Source organism: Nuphar pumila, chromosome 12, assembly GCF_984573655.1.
Source record: "Nuphar pumila chromosome 12, dmNupPumi1.hap1.1, whole genome shotgun sequence".
Classification (NCBI taxonomy): domain Eukaryota; kingdom Viridiplantae; phylum Streptophyta; class Magnoliopsida; order Nymphaeales; family Nymphaeaceae; genus Nuphar; species Nuphar pumila.
In genome coordinates this window covers 73,571,374-73,593,620 of record NC_143260.1, presented here as the reverse complement: position 1 = coordinate 73,593,620, position 22,247 = coordinate 73,571,374, and the positions used below count along the sequence as shown (strand labels likewise).

Here is a 22,247-nt window from a genome sequence, read left to right as displayed (position 1 = left end):
AAAATTTTTTCCTTGGCATAAAAGTTGCTTATTTTTTTAGAGGCTATTTGCTAACTCAGCCTAAATTTGCCTTGGATATTATTGGCAGGTCTGGTATCACGGCCGAAAAAAGGTTGACACTTCCGAAGTTGTAAACATCAAAATGAAGATTGATGATGAAAAACCTCTTGAAAATCCAACACCTTACAAACAACTTGTTGGGGCACCGTCTTACCTCTCTATTACCAGACTTGATATTATACATGCCGTCCACACAGTGAGTCAATATCAACATGCTCCTGTTAAATTATGTAATCAAATAATGTAATCTAATATATATTTATATATATTAGGTAATACATATACATAATATATGTATATGTATCTACCTATTATATATATAAAATATATATTTATTTCACCTTAGCCGTAAGGGTATATTCATCATTTTACACATATTTTCCTTAAGAATATGTATATAATTTTACCTTTTTTTTTTCTTTTATTTCTTCTTTCTTTTTTCTTTTTTATTCTTTTCTCTTTTGCTTTTGGCACATGGAGGGGCCCACCCAACATGATCGTTGGGCCCTCCAACGGTTATAATTATAACCGTTGGAGGGGTCCCAATGATCATATTGGGAGCCCCTCCATGGCTTCTCATTATGGCTTTGGGTCAAAGCCCAAGTATTCAATAAAGCTTTTATTCATTTTTTCATAGTGCATTTGTGAGACTGCTTGGTTTGTGCTTTTGTGCAAAGTGTTCTTTGTGTTCTTATTGTGCATATGTGCACTTGTCTTTCATCAAGAACATTGGGTCTTGATTATAGTATCTTGTTAAAGATATTTTTACATGGTATCAGAACTTGGTTTGAGGAAAAAAGCTCGTGCATTCTCCACATTCTTGGGTGCCTCGAAAAGTGTGCCTTTAAGCCATTAGAGATTGGAATGGATTATTTCTTTCGGCCAATATTTTAGAAGTCTTCTTTGTCAAGAAAGACTTAAAAATCTATTGCGGTACGTGTTCTTTTTGTATTTCTATCATCTCTAATGGGCGAAAAAGACTCCCACTTCTCCCTTGGTTTAAAACTCAATGGTTCAAACTATCATGTTTGGGCCGGTAATATGGAAGCTCATATTAAAGGGAAGGGGCTTTGGGGGTATGTTCAAGGTTCAATACCGGAACCCGAACCAAAAATTACCATTATGGAAAAAGGAGATATAAAGATTCTTGAAAGAGAAGAAAGGCAAAGAGCTCTTGAAGATTATTCAAAGAAACATGACAAATGGGAAATTAAAAGCTTCAAGATCTTATCTTGGTTTTTCTCATCCGTTGAAACTAAGATCAATGCCAACATCATCAAATTCAAGAAAGCTTCCGAAGCTTGGTTATATCTTGAAAAAGTGTATACATCAAGAGATTTATCACACAAATACTACCTTTAAAAGATGGCATTAACCCTATAACAAAATGAGATGACTATTCAGGAATACTTTGCCGAATTGTCTTCCATTTGGCACGAGCTTGCTATGCTAGAACCCAAATCGAGTGGTGAAACTATCGAGCTTAGACACAAGCAACTTGAGGAAGATCGTTTTTTTAATTTCCTAAATGGCCTTAGACCCGAATTTAAACAAATTTGGTTATCTCTTCTTTCACGTCTCCCTCTATTGAAGATGTTATTACTAAATTGAGTGGGGAAGAGACCCGTATGGGTATTAGTAAGAGCAAACCTAGCATCCTTGCTTCTTCTTCTATTCAAGAAGAGAGTGAAGAGTGAATGCCGTTTCAAGACTGGATAACAATGTGAGGACTTACAAACCTCCTCACTTTAAGAATCAAAATCAAGGAGGAAATGGGCACAATGGAAAGAGAGACTATAACAAACTAACTTGTCATTTTTGTAAAGAACCGAGGTATATCAAACCTATTTGCCCAAAATGGAAGAAATTGCTTACAATGGCTACCACATCTCAACCGGAAAAACGACCATCATCTTCAAATGGGTCTCTATCTTTACAACAAATTATGGAAGCTCTTCAACCTCTTCTCAAGGGAGGAACTTCCGGAGCTGCTATGACAACCTCTTCACCCTCGGTAAGATATTTTGGCTTTTAGATTCCTGTGCATCATTTCATATGACCTCAAGTGCTTATTCTCTTTCCGAATATTCTAAAAACTCTTTTCCATCTTTTGTCTCAACGACAGATGGAACATCTCTTGAAATTAAAGGCATAGGCAATTTCGAAAAACAAGAATTTTTTATTCCAAAAATTAGATTCATACCAAAACTAAATTTGAATTTGCTTTCGGTTTCTCAACTCTCGGACCATGGTTGCGATATAAAATTCTCTTTTGATAAATGTTAGATACAAGATTGCCGGTTCGGGAGGTTGATTGAGGAAGGCTCTAGGAGAGGAGATCTCTACTATGTTGACTCTCTCCAAGTTCCCAAGAATCAATTTTGTAATGTTGTCCAAAATAAGGATATTCATGTATGGCATAAGAGACTTGAACATCCCAACATTGTTAAAATTTCATATTTACCTTTTGTTAAACACCTTTGGAAATGAGATTTTGTATGTAATGAATGTATTCTTGGGGAAATGAAAAGTTTACCCTTCTATTAAAGATCTATGTTTACAACAAAACCTTTTGAAATCGTTCATTCCGACATATGGGGCCCGGCTCCTGTGATATCTAAAGGAGGATTCTCATATTATGTGATTTTTGTTGATGATTACACTAGGTATTGTTGGATATATTTTCTCAAACATAAACATTAAGTTTTTTCGACTTTTAAAACTTTTCATATGATGATTTTAAATCAATTCAATAGAAACTTAAAAATTCTTAGATCCGGCTCCGGAGGAGAATACCTCTCAAATGAATTCAAGAGTTATCTTGAAAGTTGTGGTATTCTCCATCAAAAATCTTGCCCAAAAACTCCTCAACAAAACGGATTAGCCGAACGAAAGCATAGGCATATTATTGAAACAACTCAAACTCTCCTTATTTCACAAAACATTCCAAAAAACCTCTGGGCTGAGGGAGCCCTTCAGTCTATCTTATAAATAAACTTCCATCAAAGAATTTAAACAAAATTTTCCCTTTTGAAAAATTATACGAGAAGGAACCTGACTATAGCAGGTTAAGGGTTTTTGGTTGCAAATGTTTTGTCCTTACGGATAAAAATAATAAGCTTTCTCTAAAGGTCATTTCTTGTGCCTTTCTTGGTTATTCGGAAACCCAAAAGGGTTTTAGGTGTTATGATGTTAGAAATGACAATTTATATGTATCCAGAAATGTGAGTTTTTTGAAAAATCTTAGTGGTTTTGAAAGTCTAAAAACTCATAATGAGAATGTGGATTATTCCTTTCTGTTTGAATTGTTAGCTAAAGATGATGATACAAGTGATGATGAGTCAACTCAAAATGACTCAAGCGATAATGAAATCGAGGAAACTATCACTCCTCTGCTCTCTCTGCCACATCAACATATCGATGAGGGATCATCTAGAGATCTCATCACCTATGTTCATAGAGATAAAAACACCTTCAAAAGTGCTCTTGAAAGATATGATGACACCAGTAGGCCTGTCCCTCCTAGAGAAGAGAACCTGCGAAGAACCGAAAGACCTAGGAAAACTCCCTCTAGGTTTATCTCATAGGACTCTTTTTCACCTAAATATAGGGCCTGCCTTAGTGTCATTCATTCTTACGTAGAACCTAGAAATTTTGAGGAAGCACGAAAATGTTTTGAATGGGTAGAAGCTATGGAGAATGAATTTGGTGCTCTAAGAAGAGCCAAAACTTGGGAGTTCCAAGATCTCCCTAAGGGTAAGAAAGCAATAGGATGTAGATGGGTATTTAAGGTAAAAATTAAGAGCGATGGATCCCTTGAGAGATATAAGGTTCGTTTAGTTGCAAAGGGATATAGTCAAGAATATGAGATTGACTATGAAAAAACTTTTGCTTTTGTGGCCCGAATAGTCACTGTCCGATGTCTCATCACCGTTGCCTCTATCAACAAGTGGAACATCTATCAAATGGATGTTAAAAATGCATTCTTAAATGACGATCTGAATGAAGAGGTATATATGGATGCTCCACCTGGAATGGGCACTCCCAAAGGGAAGGTGCTTCGCCTTCGAAAAACACTTTATGGTTTAAAACAAGCTTCCAAGGCTTGGTATGATAGATTTAACTCCGTAATGTTAGAAAATCTTTTTTCTTCCTATTTCACTGGCACGACCTTGTTTGTTAAAAAAACCAATGCAGGGATTGTAATCTTGCTTTTGTATGTGGATGATATGCTTATAACCGGTAGTGATTTTAAAGGGGTTAAAAGCATAAAATCAATTTTGAAAGATAAATTAGAAATGTCTGATTTGGGTTTTCTAACTTATTTTTGGGGTATTGAAGTATCATACTCTCATAGAGGGTATTTTTTATCTCAAACTAAACTTGACTCTGAGATTATCGATAGGTCTGGTATTACAGATGATAAGGTTTGTGAAACTCCTGCTATAGTAGGAGTTAAGATGAAGATTGATGATGGTATTCCTCTCTCCGATCCCACCTCTTACAGACAACTTAGGGGATCATTGATGTATCTAAGTACTACTAGACCAGATATTTCTCATGCAATTCATACTGTAAGTCAGTTTCAATATACACCAACATCAGTTCACATGAGTGACATCTTGCGGGTCGTAAGTGTTAAAATGTATCTCTCTTTATGTAAATATATATGTCTCTTTTTTCTTGTAAAACCCGAAAGGGTATTTTAGTCATTTCTCTTCATTTTGCGCATATTCATAATTATGAATATGCTGTAATTCTTTTTGCTTTTTTTTACTTTTCTTCTTTTCTTTTCCCTTTTTTGTCTTTTTTTTTCTTTATTTCTTTGTTGACTCAAAGTCAACCTTGGAGGGCTAACACTAGCTGTTGAGCCTCTCCAACAGTTAGAATTCTAACCGTTGGAGGGGCTCCAACAGCTAGTGGAGCCCCTCCAAGGCTCCTTTTCCCTCTTATAAATAGGGGAGTTCCCCCTTTGTAAACTTCACTTCTTGGAGCTTTTGTTCTCCATTCTTCTCAATAAAATTCTTTATATTTTGTATGCCTTTGTGTATTTGAGTTTCTTTATTGTACCTTTGTGTACATTTATGCACATTGGTGGTGTTGTGCTTATCGCACACTTTATCTCATTTTTGAGATATGTTCACATGGTATCAGAGCTAGGCTTAAAGGAAAAGAAGATCGTGCTTTTTTTCTCTTCATTGGAGTACCTCGTAAAGCGTGCCATTAAGTTGTGGTGGTTGGAGTGAAGATTCGGCTCTTCATCCTATATTTTAGAAGCTTCCTACATAAAAAAGGGACTCATTTCGCATTGTGGTACGCATTTATTTCTCTTTGTATCATCTCTAATGGGCGAAAAGGATTCTCACTTGTCTCTTGGCTTCAAATTGAATGGAACGAATTATCATGTATGGGCCGGGAATATGGAGGCCCATATAAAAGGGAAGGGGCTTTGGGGATATGTTCAAGGAACTATTTCCGAACCCGAACCAAAAATTACTACCCTTGAGAGAGGGGAGATCAAGGTTCTTGAGGGAGAAGAAAGAGAAAAGGCTTTTGAAGATTACAATAAGAAACATGAAGAATGAGAAATGAAAAATTACAAAATACTCTCATGGTTCTTCTCTTCGGTTGAGACCAAAATTAATGCCAACATTCTAAAGTTCAAAAAGGCATATCAAGTATGGGAATATCTTGAAAGAATGTATACTTCAAGAGATTTGTCCCATAAATACTATCTCCAAAAGAAGGCTTTAACCCTTCAACAAGGAGAAATGTCCGTTAGAGAGTATTTCGCCGAGTTATCCACTATTTGGGATGAACTTGCCCTCCAAGAACCTAAATGGAGTGGTGAGGCTATTGAATTGAGAGCCAAACAATTAGAAGAGGATCATTTCTTTAACTTTTTAAATGGGCTTAGACTCGAGTTTGAACAAACTAGATCCTCTCTCTTGTCTTCTTTCTCTTTTCCTCCATTGGAAGATGTGCTTACCAAATTAAGTGGAGAAGAAACTAGATTGGGAATGAATAAAACCAATCTAAGTGTGTTGGCCGTTCCCTCTAAAGATGAGGATGAGGGTGCTTATGCCGTCTCAAGACCGGGGAATAATGTTAAAACCTATAAACCCCCTCATTTTGACAAAAATCAAGGAGGAAGAAAAAATGGTGGGCATTATGGAAGAAGAGATTATAGTAAGATCATATGCCATTTTTGCAAAGAACCGGGTCACATTAAACCGGTATGCCCTAAATGGAAGAAGATGGTGGCTATGTCTACTACTTTTCAATCTACCAAGGAGGAAGGTCCATCAACTTCCAACCATGCTACTTTGACTCTCAATCAAATCATGGAAGCTCTTCAACCACTCCTCAAGGGACCAGTTTCCGGAGCCGCCATGACCACCTTCTCTCTTCCCTGTAAGACTCTTTGGCTCTTAGACTCGGGTGCATCCTTTCATATGACTCCAAATGTTTTTGCACTTTCTAAATACTCAAAAAATTTGTCACCTTCTTTTGTCTCTACCGCGGATGGGGCTTCTCTTGAAATAAAAGGAATTGGTGATTTTGAAAGACAAGGTTTTTCTATTCCTAAAGTTAGATTTATACCAAAACTAAATTTAAATTTGCTTTCCGTCTCTCAACTATCGGATCATGGGTGTGATATCAAATTCTCATCAAATAAATGTTGGATACAGGATCGCCGGTCCGGGAAGTTGATTGGGGAAGGCTCTAGGAAGGGAGATCTTTATCTCATGGAATTTCTTCAAATTCCAAAAACCTCTTTTTGTAATGTTGTCCAACATAAGGATATAAATGTTTGGCATAAACGCCTTGGGCATCCAAATATTGTCAAGCTTTCATATTTACATTTTGCTAAAACCTTATGTAAAGACAATTTCAATTGTAATGATTGTATTCTTGGTAAAATGAGAAGCTTACCTTTTGGACAAAGAACTATGTTTTCAACTAAGCCTTTCGAAATTGTGCATTCGGATGTTTGGGGACCGGCACCCGTTGTGTCTAAGGGAGGTTTTTCGTATTATGTTATTTATGTGGATGATTTCTCAAGGTATAGTTGGATATACTTCCTCAAACATAAACATGAGGTTTTCTCTACTTTTAAGGTTTTTCACATGTTAATACAAAATCAATTCAATAGTAAATTACAAATTCTTAGAACCGATTCCAGGGGAGAATATCTCTCAAATGATTTCAAAAGTTATATTGAAAATAATGGGATTGTTCATCAAAGGCCTTGTCCCAAAACTCCCCAACAAAATGGGTTGGCCGAACGAAAACATAGACACATAATTGAAACTACAAGAACTTTGCTAATTTCTCAAAAAATTCCAAAAAGATTTTGGGCCGAAGCGGCTCTTGCATCGGTTTATCTCATCAACCGACTTCCATCCAAAAACTTGAATCAAATATCTCCATATGAAATCTTGTATAAAAAAGAACCCGATTACAATAGGTTAAGAATTTTTGGTTGTAAATGTTTTGTTCTCACCGATAAGAATGATAAATTATCTCCCAAAGCTATTCCTTGTGCGTTTTTAGGATATTCGGAAACCCAAAAAGGTTTTAGGTGTTACGATATTAAGAATGATAAACTATATGTTTCAAGAAATGTAACCTTTTTAGAAAACATAAGTGGTTTTGAAGAACACAAAACCCATGAAGATAATGCCGATTATTCTTTTTTGTTTGAACTATTATCTAGAAATGAAGATTTTTTTAGCGATGATGAATTAAATGAGAATGAGGATATAAGTGAAAGTATTCCTCAAACCATTCATGATGAAGAAAAAATGATAAATGAACCAATTACCTATACTCATAGAGATAAAAACACTTTTAGAAGTGCAATAGAGAAATATAGTGATTTTAGTGAATCTTCCAACAACTCTTGAAGAACTGAAAGATCTAGGAAAAATCCTTCTAGATTTATATCCTATGAGTCTTTTCTCCAAAGCATAGGGCATGTCTTAGTGCCATTCACTTATATCAAGAACCTAGAAATTTTAAAGAAGCTAAGGAAATGATAGAATGGAGGGATGCCATGGACAACGAACTTAGAGCCCTCAACAAAGCCAAAACGTGGGTTTTTCAATGTCTTTCAGAAGGAAAGAAAACAATAGGATGTAGATGGGTTTTTAAAGTCAAAACCAAGAGTGATGGCACTCTCGAAAGATATAAAGCTCGTCTTGTCGCAAAAAGATATAGTCAAGAATACGGCATCGATTACGAAGAAACCTTTGCTCCTGTTGCACGAATGGTTACTGTAAGGTGTTTGATCACCATTGCATCTATTAAAAAATGGAATATTTATCAAATGGATGTTAAAAATGCATTTCTAAATGGGGACCTTAATGAAGAAGTTTACATGGATGCTCCCCCTGGTATGAACGTACCAAAGGGGAAAGTCCTTCGTTTGCAAAAAGCGCTTTATGGTTTAAAACAAGTCCCTAAGGCTTGGTATGATCGATTTAATGATGTGATGGTTCAAAATGGTTTTTCCTCATGCTACACTGACACTGCTCTGTTCGTCAAAAAGTCTGATGCAGGAATTGTGATTTTACTGTTGTATGTTGATGATATGTTGATAACAGGTAGTGACATAAAGGGCATCAGAAACATTAAAACCACTTTAAAAGAAAGGTTTGAAATGTCAGACCTGGGGTATCTGACTTACTTTCTTGGTATCGAGGTAGCCTACTCTCATAGAGGCTATTTTTTGTCTCAAACTAAACTTGCCTGTGAGATTCTTGACAGATCAGGTATTACTGATGATAAAATCTGTGAGACCCCAAAAATTGTGGGATAAAAAATGAAGATCGATGATGGGAAACCTTTGGAGGATCCTACCCCCTACCGGAAACTTGTGGGATCTCTAATGTATCTTAGCATCACAAGACCGGACATCTCTCATGCCGTGCATACTGCAAGCCAATTTCAGCATGCTCCTACATCCGTTCATATGAGTGCCGTTCTCCGAGTTGTCAGCAAGGGAGTTTTTCTTTCCTCATCTTCTGAGTTAAATTTGATTGCATATACTGACTCTGATTGGGGAGGTGACCCAAATAATCGTCACTCCACTACAGGCTTTTGCATTTTTTTAGGTGAATCCCTGATCTCATGGAGATGTAAGAAACAACAGAAGGTGTCTCTATCATCCACCGAAGCAGAATATCGAGCCATGGCGTCTACAACTATGGAGATTGTCTGGATTCATCAGTTGCTGCAAGACATGGGGATTCCAATTCAAGAACCCACAAAGTTATGTTGTGATAATAAGAGTGCAATCTATATTGCTAAGAACCACACGTTTCATGAGCGGACAAAGCATATTGAGATGGATTGTCATTATGTCCGTGAGGCATATCTACAAAAAGTCATCGATCTTCCTTATGTAACGTCAGAATATCAGTTGGCAGATTTCTTCACCAAGGCGCTTTGCTCTCCAAGATTCAACTTTCTCCTTAGCAAACTTTCGGTCATTGTGCCCTAAGTTTGAGGGAGGGTGTTAAAATGTATCTCTCTTTATGTAAATATTTACATATATATATAAAGAGAGATACATATACATATATATACATCACGTATATATGTATATGTATCTATCTATATATCTATATGTAAATATATGTCTCTTTTTTCTTGTAAAACCCGAAAGGGTATTTTAGTCATTTCTCTTCATTTTGCGCATATTCATAATTATGAATATGCTGTAATTCTTTTTGCTTTTTTTTACTTTTCTTCTTTTCTTTTCCCTTTTTTGTCTTTTTTTTTCTTTATTTCTTTGTTGACTCAAAGTCAACCTTGGAGGGCTCAACACTAGCTGTTGAGCCTCTCCAACGGTTAGAATTCTAACCGTTGGAGGGGCTCCAACAGCTAGTGGAGCCCCTCCAAGGCTCCTTTTCCCTCTTATAAATAGGGGAGTTCCCCCTTTGTAAACTTCACTTCTTGGAGCTTTTGTTCTCCATTCTTCTCAATAAAATTCTTTATATTTTGTATGCCTTTGTGCATTTGAGTTTCTTTATTGTACCTTTGTGTACATTTGTTCTAAGTGTTCTTATGCATTTGTGCACATTGGTGGTGTTGTGCTTATCGCACACTTTATCTCATTTTTGAGATATTTTCACAGTAAGATACATAAAAGATACACTAAATAAGGGAGTATTCTTATCATCTTCTTCTGAATTAAAATTAATTGCTTATACTGGCTCTGACTGGGGAGGTGACCTAAATAACCGTCACTTCACCACTGATTTTTGTGTATTTTTAAGAGACTCACTGATCTCATGGAGATGCAAGAAACAACAGAAAGTGTATCTATCCTCAACTGCAGCTGAATATCGTGCCATGGCAACTACTACCATAGAAATTGTATGGATTCATCAGCTACTAGAAGACATGGGGATCACATTAGAAGGGCCCACTAAGCTATGCTGTGACAATAAGAGTGCAATTTATATTGCCAAAAACCATACCTTCCATGAGCGGACTAAGCACATTGAGATGGACTATCACTATATTCGAGAAGCCTACCTGAAGGGAGTCATTGATCTTCCATATGTTACTTCAGAATATCAGTTGGCAGATTTCTTCACCAAAGCATTGTGTGCTCCGTGATTCAACTTTCTCCTTGACAAACTTTTGGTCATCCTACCCTAAGTTTGAGGGGGGGGGGCTGTTAAATTATGTAATCAAATCATGTAATCTAATATATATTTTTTAGATATTAGGTAATACATGTATCTACCTATTATATATATAAAATATATATTTATTTCACCTTAGCCATAAGGGTATATTCGTCATTTTACACATATTCTCCTTAAGAATATGTATGTAATTTTACCTTTTTATTTTGTCTTTCTTTTTTCTTTTTTATTCTTTTCTCTTTTGCTTTTGGCACATGGAGGGGCCCACCCAGCATGATCGTTGGGACCTCCAACTGTTATAATTATAACTGTTGGAGGGGTCCCAACGATCATATTGGGAGCCCCTCCATGGCTTCTCATTATGTATAAATAGGGGTGTTCCCCCTTGAGTTTGGTTATGGCTTTGGGTCAAAGCCCAAGTATTCAATACAACTTTTATTCATTTTTTTATAGTGCATTTGTGAGACTACTTGGTTTGTGCTTTTGTGCACAAGTGTTCTTTGTGTTCTTATTGTGCATGTGATGGGAGCTGTGTTATGCATTATTCGATATATCAAAACTTCAATTTTTTGAGGACTTTTTTTATAACTGCTTATACTGATGCAGATTGGGGAGGTGATCCCAATGATCGACACTGAACTATTGAATTTTGTGTGTTTTTAGGTGAATCATTGATTTCATGGAGATGTAAGAAGCAACAAAAAGTATCTCTCTCGTCAACTGAAGCCGAATACAGAGCGATGACTACAACCACTATGGAAGTGGTCTGGCTAAGGCGTCTGCTTCATGACATGGGTGTTGAAAGTACAACAGCATCAAGACTATGCTGTGATAACAAAAGTTCTATTTATATTGCTAGCAACCGGACATTCCACGAACGCACCAAGCATATCGAAATGGATTGTCACTACGTACAAGAGGAGTTCCTTCTATGAGATATCGTAGGAGTTTGTTCAGCCTGCACAGGAAACAAAGAAAAGCTAGAGAGGGAGATGCACAATGGCTGGGGCAGCAGACGTAAAACTCAACCTCGAAGCCCTAATCTCTTTACATTAAAAGGCTTTTACAATGGGGACTAAAATATCACACCATAACATTCATCCATTAATGAGAGAGACGCCAGCTGCATAGTTAAAAGGATTGACGTGCGTATGGATCTGGATCCAGATCCAGATCCAGATCCATGCGCATGCTCTATTTTAACACCCTCCCTCAAGTTATACATGATTTTGGAGCATGTACAACTTCTTCAATGGCCAAAATTGACGTGTTGTTAATCCATTGGTAAACAAGTCTACCACTTGATCTTCTGTTCGAACATGACGTAGTTCTATCTCTTTCATCTTGACTTTCTGCCGTATCAAATGTTGATCAATCTTAATATGCTTCGTTCTGCTATGCTGAATAGGATTACACACAATGTTTATTGTGCTTTATTGCATAGAAGAAATGATCGAATAATTGTCTCCCTAAGATCACTCAATAAATGTCTAATCCATGTAACTTCTGTCGTGCTTGCAGCCATCGACCTGTATTCAGGCCTCTGTACTTGATCGTGCCACTGCCTTTTGTTTTCTACTGCTCCAAGACACTAAATTGTGTCTAATATATACACAATATCCAGAAATAGATCGTCTCTCATACGGATCCCCTGCCCAATCTGCATCTGTATAAGTGATGAGTTCATGTCCTTTATGTAGGTTATCGTTCTTGCGATAAACAAGTCTGTCTCCTATAGTTCCTTTTAAATAACGTAGAATGCGCTTCACAACTTCCATATGACCTTTCGTTGGAGCATGCATAAACTGGGATACCTGATTGACAACATAAACTATATCAGGTCTGGTAAAGGTCAAATACTGCAGCATCCCTACAAGGCTTCTATACGTTGTAGGGTTGACACAAAGGTGGTCATCTTCAGAACTCAGCCTTTAATGTAATACACTCAGAGTGTTGATTGGTTTGCAATTCGTCATCCCGGCTCTTTCCAGAAGATTAAGAGTGTATTTCTGTTGCATGAGTGTTAATGTGTCTTTTTGTCTGTCAACCTCTACAACAAGGAAGTACCTCAACTCCCCTAAATCTTTCATCTTGAAAGTTTTCATCAAAAACCGCTTCACGTCTTGCACATGATTATTTGAACTCCCAGTGATCACAATGTCATCAACATATATAAGAAGTGTAACAATGTCTGTCTTCTGGTAAATAAAGAGCGAGTGGTCCAGAGAGCATCTTTTAAAACCATAGCCTTGAATTTGCATGGAGAAACTTTCAAACCAAGAACGAGACGCCTGGTTCAACCCATACAGAGATTTCCTTAGCTTGCACACTCAGGCGGTAGGATCCTTCTCGGCATACCCAGGGGGTTGCTCCATATATACTTCCTCCTTTAAATTTCTATGCAAGAATGCATTTTTAACATCCATTTGGCTAAGCTTCCATCCTCGGTCGACTGCAAGGATATGATGACACGAATTGTGCCCATTTTGACTACATTCTTTTCTTCTAGCTGAGGTACTATTTCCCAAGTCTAGCACTCATGAAGAGCTTTCATTTCTTCATTCATAGCCTCAATCCAATGACGGGATTGAAGAGCTTGATTAAAACAAGTGGGTTCATTCTACTTTGTGAGCTGAGACAAAAACAACTGAAAATCAAGAGAGAAGGTCTCATAACTCACCCATCGCTGAATAGGATGCCTGATGCGTGACGGCCTTTGAGCCGGAGCATTAGAGATGATTTCCACATCCTTTAGTCCTGTATTTCTATCCCTTCTATTATATATTTGTCCAGAGAAGCGTGCAACTGGAGGTAGCTCAACTGAAGATGGCTCAACATACATCTGTTAATCATCCAACTCTTTACTCAAGTCGAAGGAAGGACAAGTCGCCTGACATGTCTCTCCTGTATTGGCAAAAAGATCTGCGCTCATCCATGGATCATATACCTCTACTTCTCGAGATGACAACTTTTCGGAGTCATTGATCTGAAAAATTTGCTCATTAAAAACAACGTTCCTGGATGTCCTAATACGTTTTGTAGTAGGGTCATAGCATCGATGGCTTTTGTATTCATCCGCATACCCAACAAATCTTCACTTAGTGGCCTTGTCCTGAAACTTATTTCACAAAGATGAATCAATATGCACATAACATGTACAACAAAAAACACGCAACTCATCATAAGAGGGATGTTGCCCAAATAAAATATAATAAGGGGATTTCCGATCGAGAAGTACCATAGGAAGACGATTTATGACATGAACAGATGTGTGAAAACTTTTGTCCAGAGACTAATGGGCACATTGCTGTCATGTAACATGCTCATCGCGTTTTCAACAATATGCTTGTGTTTCCTCTCCACAACCCCATTTTGTTGAGGGGTATGGGGGCAAGAAACATGTCGACTTATTTCTTTATCCCGAAGAAAGGCAATAAACTCGTTCGATGAATACTCACCTCCACCATCACATTGTAAATGCACAATATCACATGAAAATTTTGTTTTGACCATTGAATGAAATTTCCGAAATATTTGGAAAACTTTATGCTTGTGTTTCAAGAAATATATACAAGTATAGCGGGAATAAGAATAAATAAAGATAACATAATAACGACTGCCAACGAGAGAAGGAATAGGTGCGGGTCCCCAAACATCGGAACAAACAATTTCAAATGACTTTGAAGCTCTTTTATTAATAATATGAAAAGGAAGAACATGACTTTTTTCAGAGTTCACAAGATGAACATTTTTTATTCTCTAAAAAGGAATATAAACTAGACTCTAGAAGAAGACCATCAAATACAAGACTTTCAACGAAACCCCGACTACAATGTCCCAAGCGACTGTGCCATATATCTGTCTTATTACAATGAGATGAATTAAAAACTTCCAATGAAGTGAAAGACAAAGACTCTGAAGACGAAGACACTGAAGAATGCTTGGACGACTTCAACTGGAGAACTGGAATTGAGGGAATCTCCTTGAAGACGTACATGTTTCCTTGTCGCTCCCCCTTAGCGAACGTCTCCTTCGTTCGTAGATCCTTAACATAAACAGAAGAGAGAGTAAATTTGACTGAAGAATTCATATCGTCAACAAGTTTAGCTGCAGAGACAATGTTCTTTTTAATATTAGGAGCAAGAAGGACATTGGACAAGTGAAGTGAGGACTTTGACATAGGAATATGTGCACTGCCGGTATGGCTAATGGAGTGATAAGTTCTATCTCCCGTAACTATACTACCTTTTTCAAGATAAGGCAATAAGTGAGATAACTTACCCGCATTACCTGTGACATGTGTGGCAGCACCGGAATCAACATACCATTCTCCTTGTTCATTTTGCTTGATCGTCATCTGTGACAATGCTAATAATAAAAGTTATTGCACATTTGTAGATGGCGCTTTCGTGTTCACAGTAGTAGCTGACTTATTCTCAATTTTGTTTATTTTTCCTTTATTCTGCAAATTAAACCAACAATCAGCTTTCACATGTTCTCTTTTGTTACATAAGAAACAAGTGGGCACTCTCCTCTGATTCCCTGTAGTAAAAACACCCGAAATATTAGGTGTAGGCAAGATACCATGTCCTCCCTGCCCAAAACGTCCTTGGCCTCTGCCTCCTTGATGCCCTCCGTTCCCTCGTCCAAAACCTATAGAAGTGTCCATGGCCAAAACTGAATGAGAACGAGCTGATTCATTTCCTTCTGCCCTTTGTTTCATAATCATCTCATGCTGGAGAAGTTTCGCTTGAAGGTCGTCAAAGTTGGGCAAGTGAAGAAGACATGACAAAGCTGTGGTAAACATGTCAAAATCAGGGCCCAATCCATTAAGGAGTTGTTGTACTTTATCTTTATCTGAAATAACACTTCCAATAACAACCAATTGGTCAATAATACTCTTTAAGCGGCCTATGTATTCCACAACTGTTATTGAGCCTTTCTTCAAACTTTAAAACTCATTTTTTTAGTACATAACTTTTGCTTCTGATATCTGAGAGTATGCCTGAGACAACTTACTCCATAGATCTGTCGCAGTGCAATCATCTGAAAGAGTAGCCAACACTTCTTAAGAGAGTGTTGACATAATATAAGCAACCAAAGACTGATCCCGCTTCCTCCAAGCTGTATACTCTAGATTCTTAACAGATTTAGTAATTGTGTCACCCTTCTCATCCTTGGTTTCCTGCAAAATAAGCCGTGGTGGTACAAGAACAAAACCATCCAGATGTTCATCGAAATCCTGACTCCGTATAAATGGAAGTATTTGTCTCTTTCATGTCAAGAAGTTAGAATGAGTAAGTTTTTCTGTAACGAGCTGATTCAAGAAATTTGCAGAGGGACCGAATGACGAGAAGTAATCCATATCAATGGAACAACGAATAAGCAATCAAGACGAATGAGAAAAAAAACTGATTTGAGATTACTTAATCAATTAGCAGAGCTTCAATGAAACATGTACTTGTGCAACCAATACCTTGAAAGGAAATCCTTTTTTTTTTTTTAGTTTCAGAATTAAGATTGTAAACTGTTACAATCTGCCTATAGACGTTGCACAGAAAACACTAATTTTACTGCTGATTGAAAAAGAGGAAGGACTACAAGACAAGTTTGTGAAAATCTGATATAACGGTGAATGCCAACAAATGGGAAGCAATACGACAACAAAAAAAAAACTAATATGAACGTCCAACAATAAAAAAAAAACTTCAGCAATATGGGAAGCAAAAGATTCACAACTTAGATTGAGATGGAGATTTTGGCCAGAATTTAGTTGACTTAGAAAAAAGAATCAGATAGCACGAAGCTAACAAATTCAGAACTAAAATTTATTGTAGAAAGAGAAACCCACAGAAAGAAGAAGAATCAAAGAGGAGGAAGAAGCTGCAATCATAGAGGTTGCAGTCGTTGATGGATGACGTTGATGACGTCGTTGATGGTGAAAAAGATGCTGTAGTCGTTAATGGTGAAGAAAGAGAGGCAGATGATGTTGATAATGAAGAATACTATGAAGAAGAAGAATGAACGAGTATTCACGGTAGAAGTTTAAGAAAGAGAAATCAAAGAGGAAACAAAAAGAGGGAAGAAGAAGAATAAACGAAGATGAATTAAAACTTGCTTCTTCAGATCTCGTTGAATATGCTTATGGTAGGGTTCCGCAACCGAGGCTCTGATACCATATGAGATATCGTGAGGGGTCTGTTCAACCTGCACAGGAAACAGAGAAAAGGAAGAGAGGGAGATGCACAATGGCTGGGGCGGTAGATGTAAAACTCGGCCTCCAAGCCCTAATCTCTTTACATTAAAAGGCTTTTACAATGAGGACTAAAATATCACACCATAACATTCATATTATATAAATGTCATTAATGAGAGAGACGTCAGCTGCATAGTTAAAAGGATTGACGTGCGTATGGATCTGGATCCAGATCCATGTGCATGCTCTATTTTAACACCTTTATGGCACCATTGATCTACCATATGTTACCTCAGAATATCAACTGTACGATTTCTTTACCAAACCTCTCGCTGCTTCTCGACTTCACTTTTTCTTGGACAAAATTTCGGTTATTCAACCGTAAGTTTGAGGGGGAGTGTTAAAATGTAATAAACATTTGTAATATATTTAGTTAGTTATTCTAGCTACATAGTCTAGTTAGTTTGTAATTAGGATTAGGTTGTCTTTTTTACTTTTTGGACTTTAGTGCTTTTTGACTTGGTCAAAAAGCACTTATATCATTAGAGTCTTTTTGGACTTTAGTGCTTTTTGACAAAGTCAAAAAGCACTTATTTCATTAGAGTCGTTGGACCCCAACGACTCTATTAAGAGTCGTTGGGAGTCCAACGACTCCCTCTTGGTTCCCTATTGTGAGCATTATAAATATTGGGTAAAACCCCTTTGTACAATATACTTTTATGTGGGCTTTATCCCACTTTAATGAGAAATATTTTTCACTCTTTCGTGTGTGCACTCTTTTGAGTATTTCGGATTTTATAAGTGTGTTGTATGAACCATTGTGTTCATTGTGAAAGATCATTTGTGAGCTTCTTTTGAAGTTCCTTTTGTGAGCTTCCTCTTCTTACAAGTTGAGTATCGATTATTGGGATGTCCTTCCCAGTCAAAGTCAGTATATACAATAAGATTTGATGATGAAGAAGAAGATAATAATCCTTTAGATATAATATTTTTAATGTATCAGACTATTCTCAACACAACACTTATATGGACCAAAGTTGGCACATATTGAAATTGACTTGCAGTATGCACTGCATGCGCAATATCCGGTCTAATGATAAACAAATGCGGTACTGATCCAATGAGTTGTTTATAAGGAGTTGAATTATCCAACAAGACTACATATTGAAGTCTCATTTTGGCGATCACTTCTGAAGGATCAACGTTTTTTTCATTTGTGATTCCTGAACGTGCAACTATATCAGCTGCAAACTTTATCTGAGACAAGATGTATCATCTTGGCGAATGGCTACTTCAATACTTGAGAAATATCTCAAGAAACCAAGGTTAGTCATATCAAAAATTTTCTTAAGCATAAATTTAATTTCTTCAACTCCTTTCTTATTACTCCCAGTGATGATCATATCATCAACATACATGAGCAAAATAACAAGCGTAAAACCTGTAGATCTTATAAAAAGAGTAGTATCAGTATGACATGATTTTAAACCTAGATTATAGTTCTACTAAACCGATCGTACCATGCTTTAGGGGCTTGTTTGAGCCCATATAAAGCTTTATGAAGGCGAAGAACCATATCTTTTTCAACACTTAGACCGGGAAAAGGATCCATGTAGACTTCTTCATTTAAATTACCATCTAAAAAGACATTCTTAATATCTAACTAATATATGAGCCAATTTCTAGTGGATGCTATGACAATAAGAGTGCTAACAGTGGTCATAAATACGACTGTTGGGAGCAGTCCATTAGCTAGTTGGACTGCCCCAATAGTCATATTGACTGAAAAAACAGAAAATAAAAAAAATTGAAAAACAGCAAAATAAAAAACAAAAGCCTCTACTAGGCTGTCCCTATTACAATGGAGTAAATAACCAAAATACCCCCTGATATATATATATATATATATATATATATATATATATATATATATATATATATCATATTTTAACAATTTGTGCATGCTTTTAGAATGTCACAAATGGAGTAAGTATGCCAGCAGTTTGCTCAAAGATCGGGCATGGCTAACTTTACCAACATTAAGGAAATGCTTGCTTGAAAAATGAAGTGGAGTTTCAACACCCAGAAATATATGGTAGTATGGCTGGTGATATCTCTTGTTGACCAGACCTAATATGATGTTTGCTTTGAATCAAGCCTTCCTATATGTGTATGCTCCTAGAATGTTACAAATGGAGACATTAAAAAGGATCTTGTGCTATTTCATCGCAACCTTGATGGATGCAATTATTTCTAAAGTTCCTCAAAGCAAAGATTTTGCATCATTGCCTTTAAAGGTAATTGTTAGTTCCGGTGCAGATTGAACAGGACATCATAGCACTAAGGTGTCTACATTTGGTTATTGCTATATTTGGGTAATCATTTGATTTCATAGAGCAATAAGAAACAACACACTGTTGCTCGATCCAACACTGAGGCTGATTATAAGCAATGACATCAATTGCTTCAGAAGTTACATGGGCGAGAATTTTGCTGACCACTGTTGGACTTCTCCTTTCCAAATCAATTTTATGTTTAGATAATAAAAGTGCAGCAGGTATATCATTTAATCCTATCTTGCAGAAAACCATATCTTCCTCTTGCATGGTGTATTGGTTATGACACTTTATTTGGTAATACATATTTGGCACACAAAAATGTTCTTTTATTGTGCTATATTTAAGTTTTCATGCATATTAATGAAGCGTCATTAATTATGAAATGCAAAATAGTACCTATGCAATGGTTAAAGTTTGCTCATTGAGCTGCCTACACACAAGCACACATTCTTTTATTCTTTTGTGTTTCTCACAGGTAGCAAATAATTGTTTACTCTTCCAATATACTTCGCTTCCATTCAATGTAGAATGATTTTGCTGGACTTCTCTTAGTCTCTGTCACATATGTGTGGGTGCGGATGCGGCGATGCAGCACTTTAAAAAAACTTGGGTGCGGGGGGGTGCAGGCAGGGTATATATATATATATAATTTTTAATAGTTTTAAGTTAACACTACGTGTATGTGTGTGTCTTTATGTATCCCTGTTACATAGCTTGGTCTTCCTTTGTATCTTTTACCAATACTTCTGGTTGATCGCTATGGCTTTTCCTTTGATGGTCCACTTTTTTCTCCCTCACTGCGTGTTGCATATACTTTCTTTTTCTATTATTATAATGTGTTAAAGGTTACAAAAGCTGCAGTATTCAAATACTTGTGTCACATACTTTGTATTCTGCAACTTCTGTTGTGAACATAGTAAGTTTGCTAGAGTGCTTCTCAGATTCAATAATAAAACCTTTTGCTATTGGTTCTCCACTTATTGCGGCAATATTCTTTAGGTTTTCCCATTTGGTTCAGTACCATTGAAAACTTATCTTCCGGATGGTGATATTGATCTGAGCGCTTTTAGCACTTTTCAAAATGTTGAGGACGCTTTCGCCAATGATGTTCATATTGTCCTTCAAGGAGAAGAACAAAGTAAAGCCGCAGAGTTTGAAGTGAGGGATGTACAGTACATTCATGCAGAGGTTCATCTTCTTGTTTCTTTATCATCTACTTTGTGTGTAACTCGTGGTCTTCTTAAGATGCTATGTAATCTTTTTTTTGTGTATCATGTTTCTATGATTTTTTTCTTATAGATTAAAATGATGTAAACATTTTCATGGTTGTGGGTGCATCAGTTATACCTATTAACAAAGTGGCATGCATGCTATGGAAGCAGCTTGGCATTTACTTCCAAATGAATATTTTGGCAAGTTCTATTGGTTTTACTCTCTCTCACACACACATGCACAAAGTGAGTATTACTTACACATGCGAGTCCCTACAAGCTACCAGCAGCAGCTGCAGTTCATTTAGTCTACACAACCCCCATAAGAACTATGTTTTCTGGTTGCTAACATCTCCCTATCTTCCGTCAGAACCTGTTCTGTTTACTCTTTGTCTACTAGTTGCTAAAGTTTTTTTTACTTTAGGAGGAAAGAAGTGTTGAATAGTCCTTCAAATTTTATTTTTAGGGAGACTCTTATGAGAACTCATGACTATCAGATTTTTGGTGTCGATATATTTTAGCATACCCAAGACAAGAAGAGCAGATGAGATACACGAGAAGAGGGATTTTCCAAATCGTTTTCCTCCAATTGGGAATATCGTGAGATCATGTATATATGTGCTTCAGTTACAAAATACTTTCAGTTTCAATAATACCCCAGGTCAGTCTCATACAAACATTATACAGGAAGGGGTAAAACAAGAACAAAACAGAAATATAAAATAACAAGTCTAGCCAGATCTAGATCCAATTGGATTATCCCAGATCCAGAACCAAGGTCATGTCTCAATAACCTCCCTCAAGTTGTACATGGTAATCACCATGGACAACTTGGACTTTAAATGCCAAAACCTCCGCTTGGTTAACCCCTTTGTAAACAAGTCGGCTAGCTAATCTTCTTTTCCAATAAACCTTACCTCCAACTCACTATATTCTATTTTGCTTTTTAATGAAGTGTGATTGATCTCTATATGTTTGGTCTTGTCGTGATGCACAAGATTTAACAAAATTTTAATTGCACTTTGGTTGTTGCAAAATGGAATAGATTTAGGAATCCTTTCATCCAGATCACATAACAGCTGTCTGATCCATGCTAATTTTGAGGACGCTAAAGCCACTGCACGATATTCAGCCTCTGTGATTGATCGTGCAACAGCCTTTTATTTACAGCTGGACCATGAGACGAGATTTCCACCTACAAATACACTAACTCAATATTGTCCTTTCAGTTGGATCACCTGCCCAATCCGCATCTGAAAAGGTCATCGTTGTAAGAATATCTTCACCTTGTACTCTTTTCTTATAATGAAGTCCATCACCAAGTGTTCCTTTTTAGTAACGGAGAATTCTCTTTACAACCTCCATGTAACCTGTTCTTGGCTGATGCATGAATTGGGAGACTTGATTTATAACATAAACTACATCTGGTCGAGTAAAGGTCAAGTATTGCATCATACCAACAATACTCCTGTATTTTGTGCGATCCTCGTACAACTTTCCATCATTCATGCTAAGTCTCTGGTTGATAGGGCTTGGTGTCATTAAAGGCTTGCAATCAATCATCTTGGTTTTCTTTAGAAGATCAAGAGTATACTTGTGTCAAAACAGGATCATCATTGATCCTATCAACTTCAACTCCAAGGAAGTACTTTAACTTACCAAGAACTTTCATTTTGAGCCTCCTACTCAAAACATCTTTGATTTTTTGGATATGATTATCTGAGCTACCTGTAACAATAATATCATCCACATAGATAAGTAATATTGTCATATAGTC

At 36.8% G+C, this 22,247-nt stretch overlaps 1 protein-coding gene across 1 annotated transcript in view; it reads left to right on the top strand.

Moving 5' to 3' along the window:
- The window catches only part of LOC149821022 (uncharacterized), an 84,759-nt gene that overhangs the window by 34,762 nt on the left and 27,750 nt on the right, over positions 1-22,247 (top strand). The window contains exon 2 of the mRNA XM_089983403.1: positions 20,259-20,447. Coding sequence (XP_089839529.1) covers positions 20,259-20,447 — 189 coding nt within the window. The remainder of the gene's footprint in view (positions 1-20,258; positions 20,448-22,247) is intronic.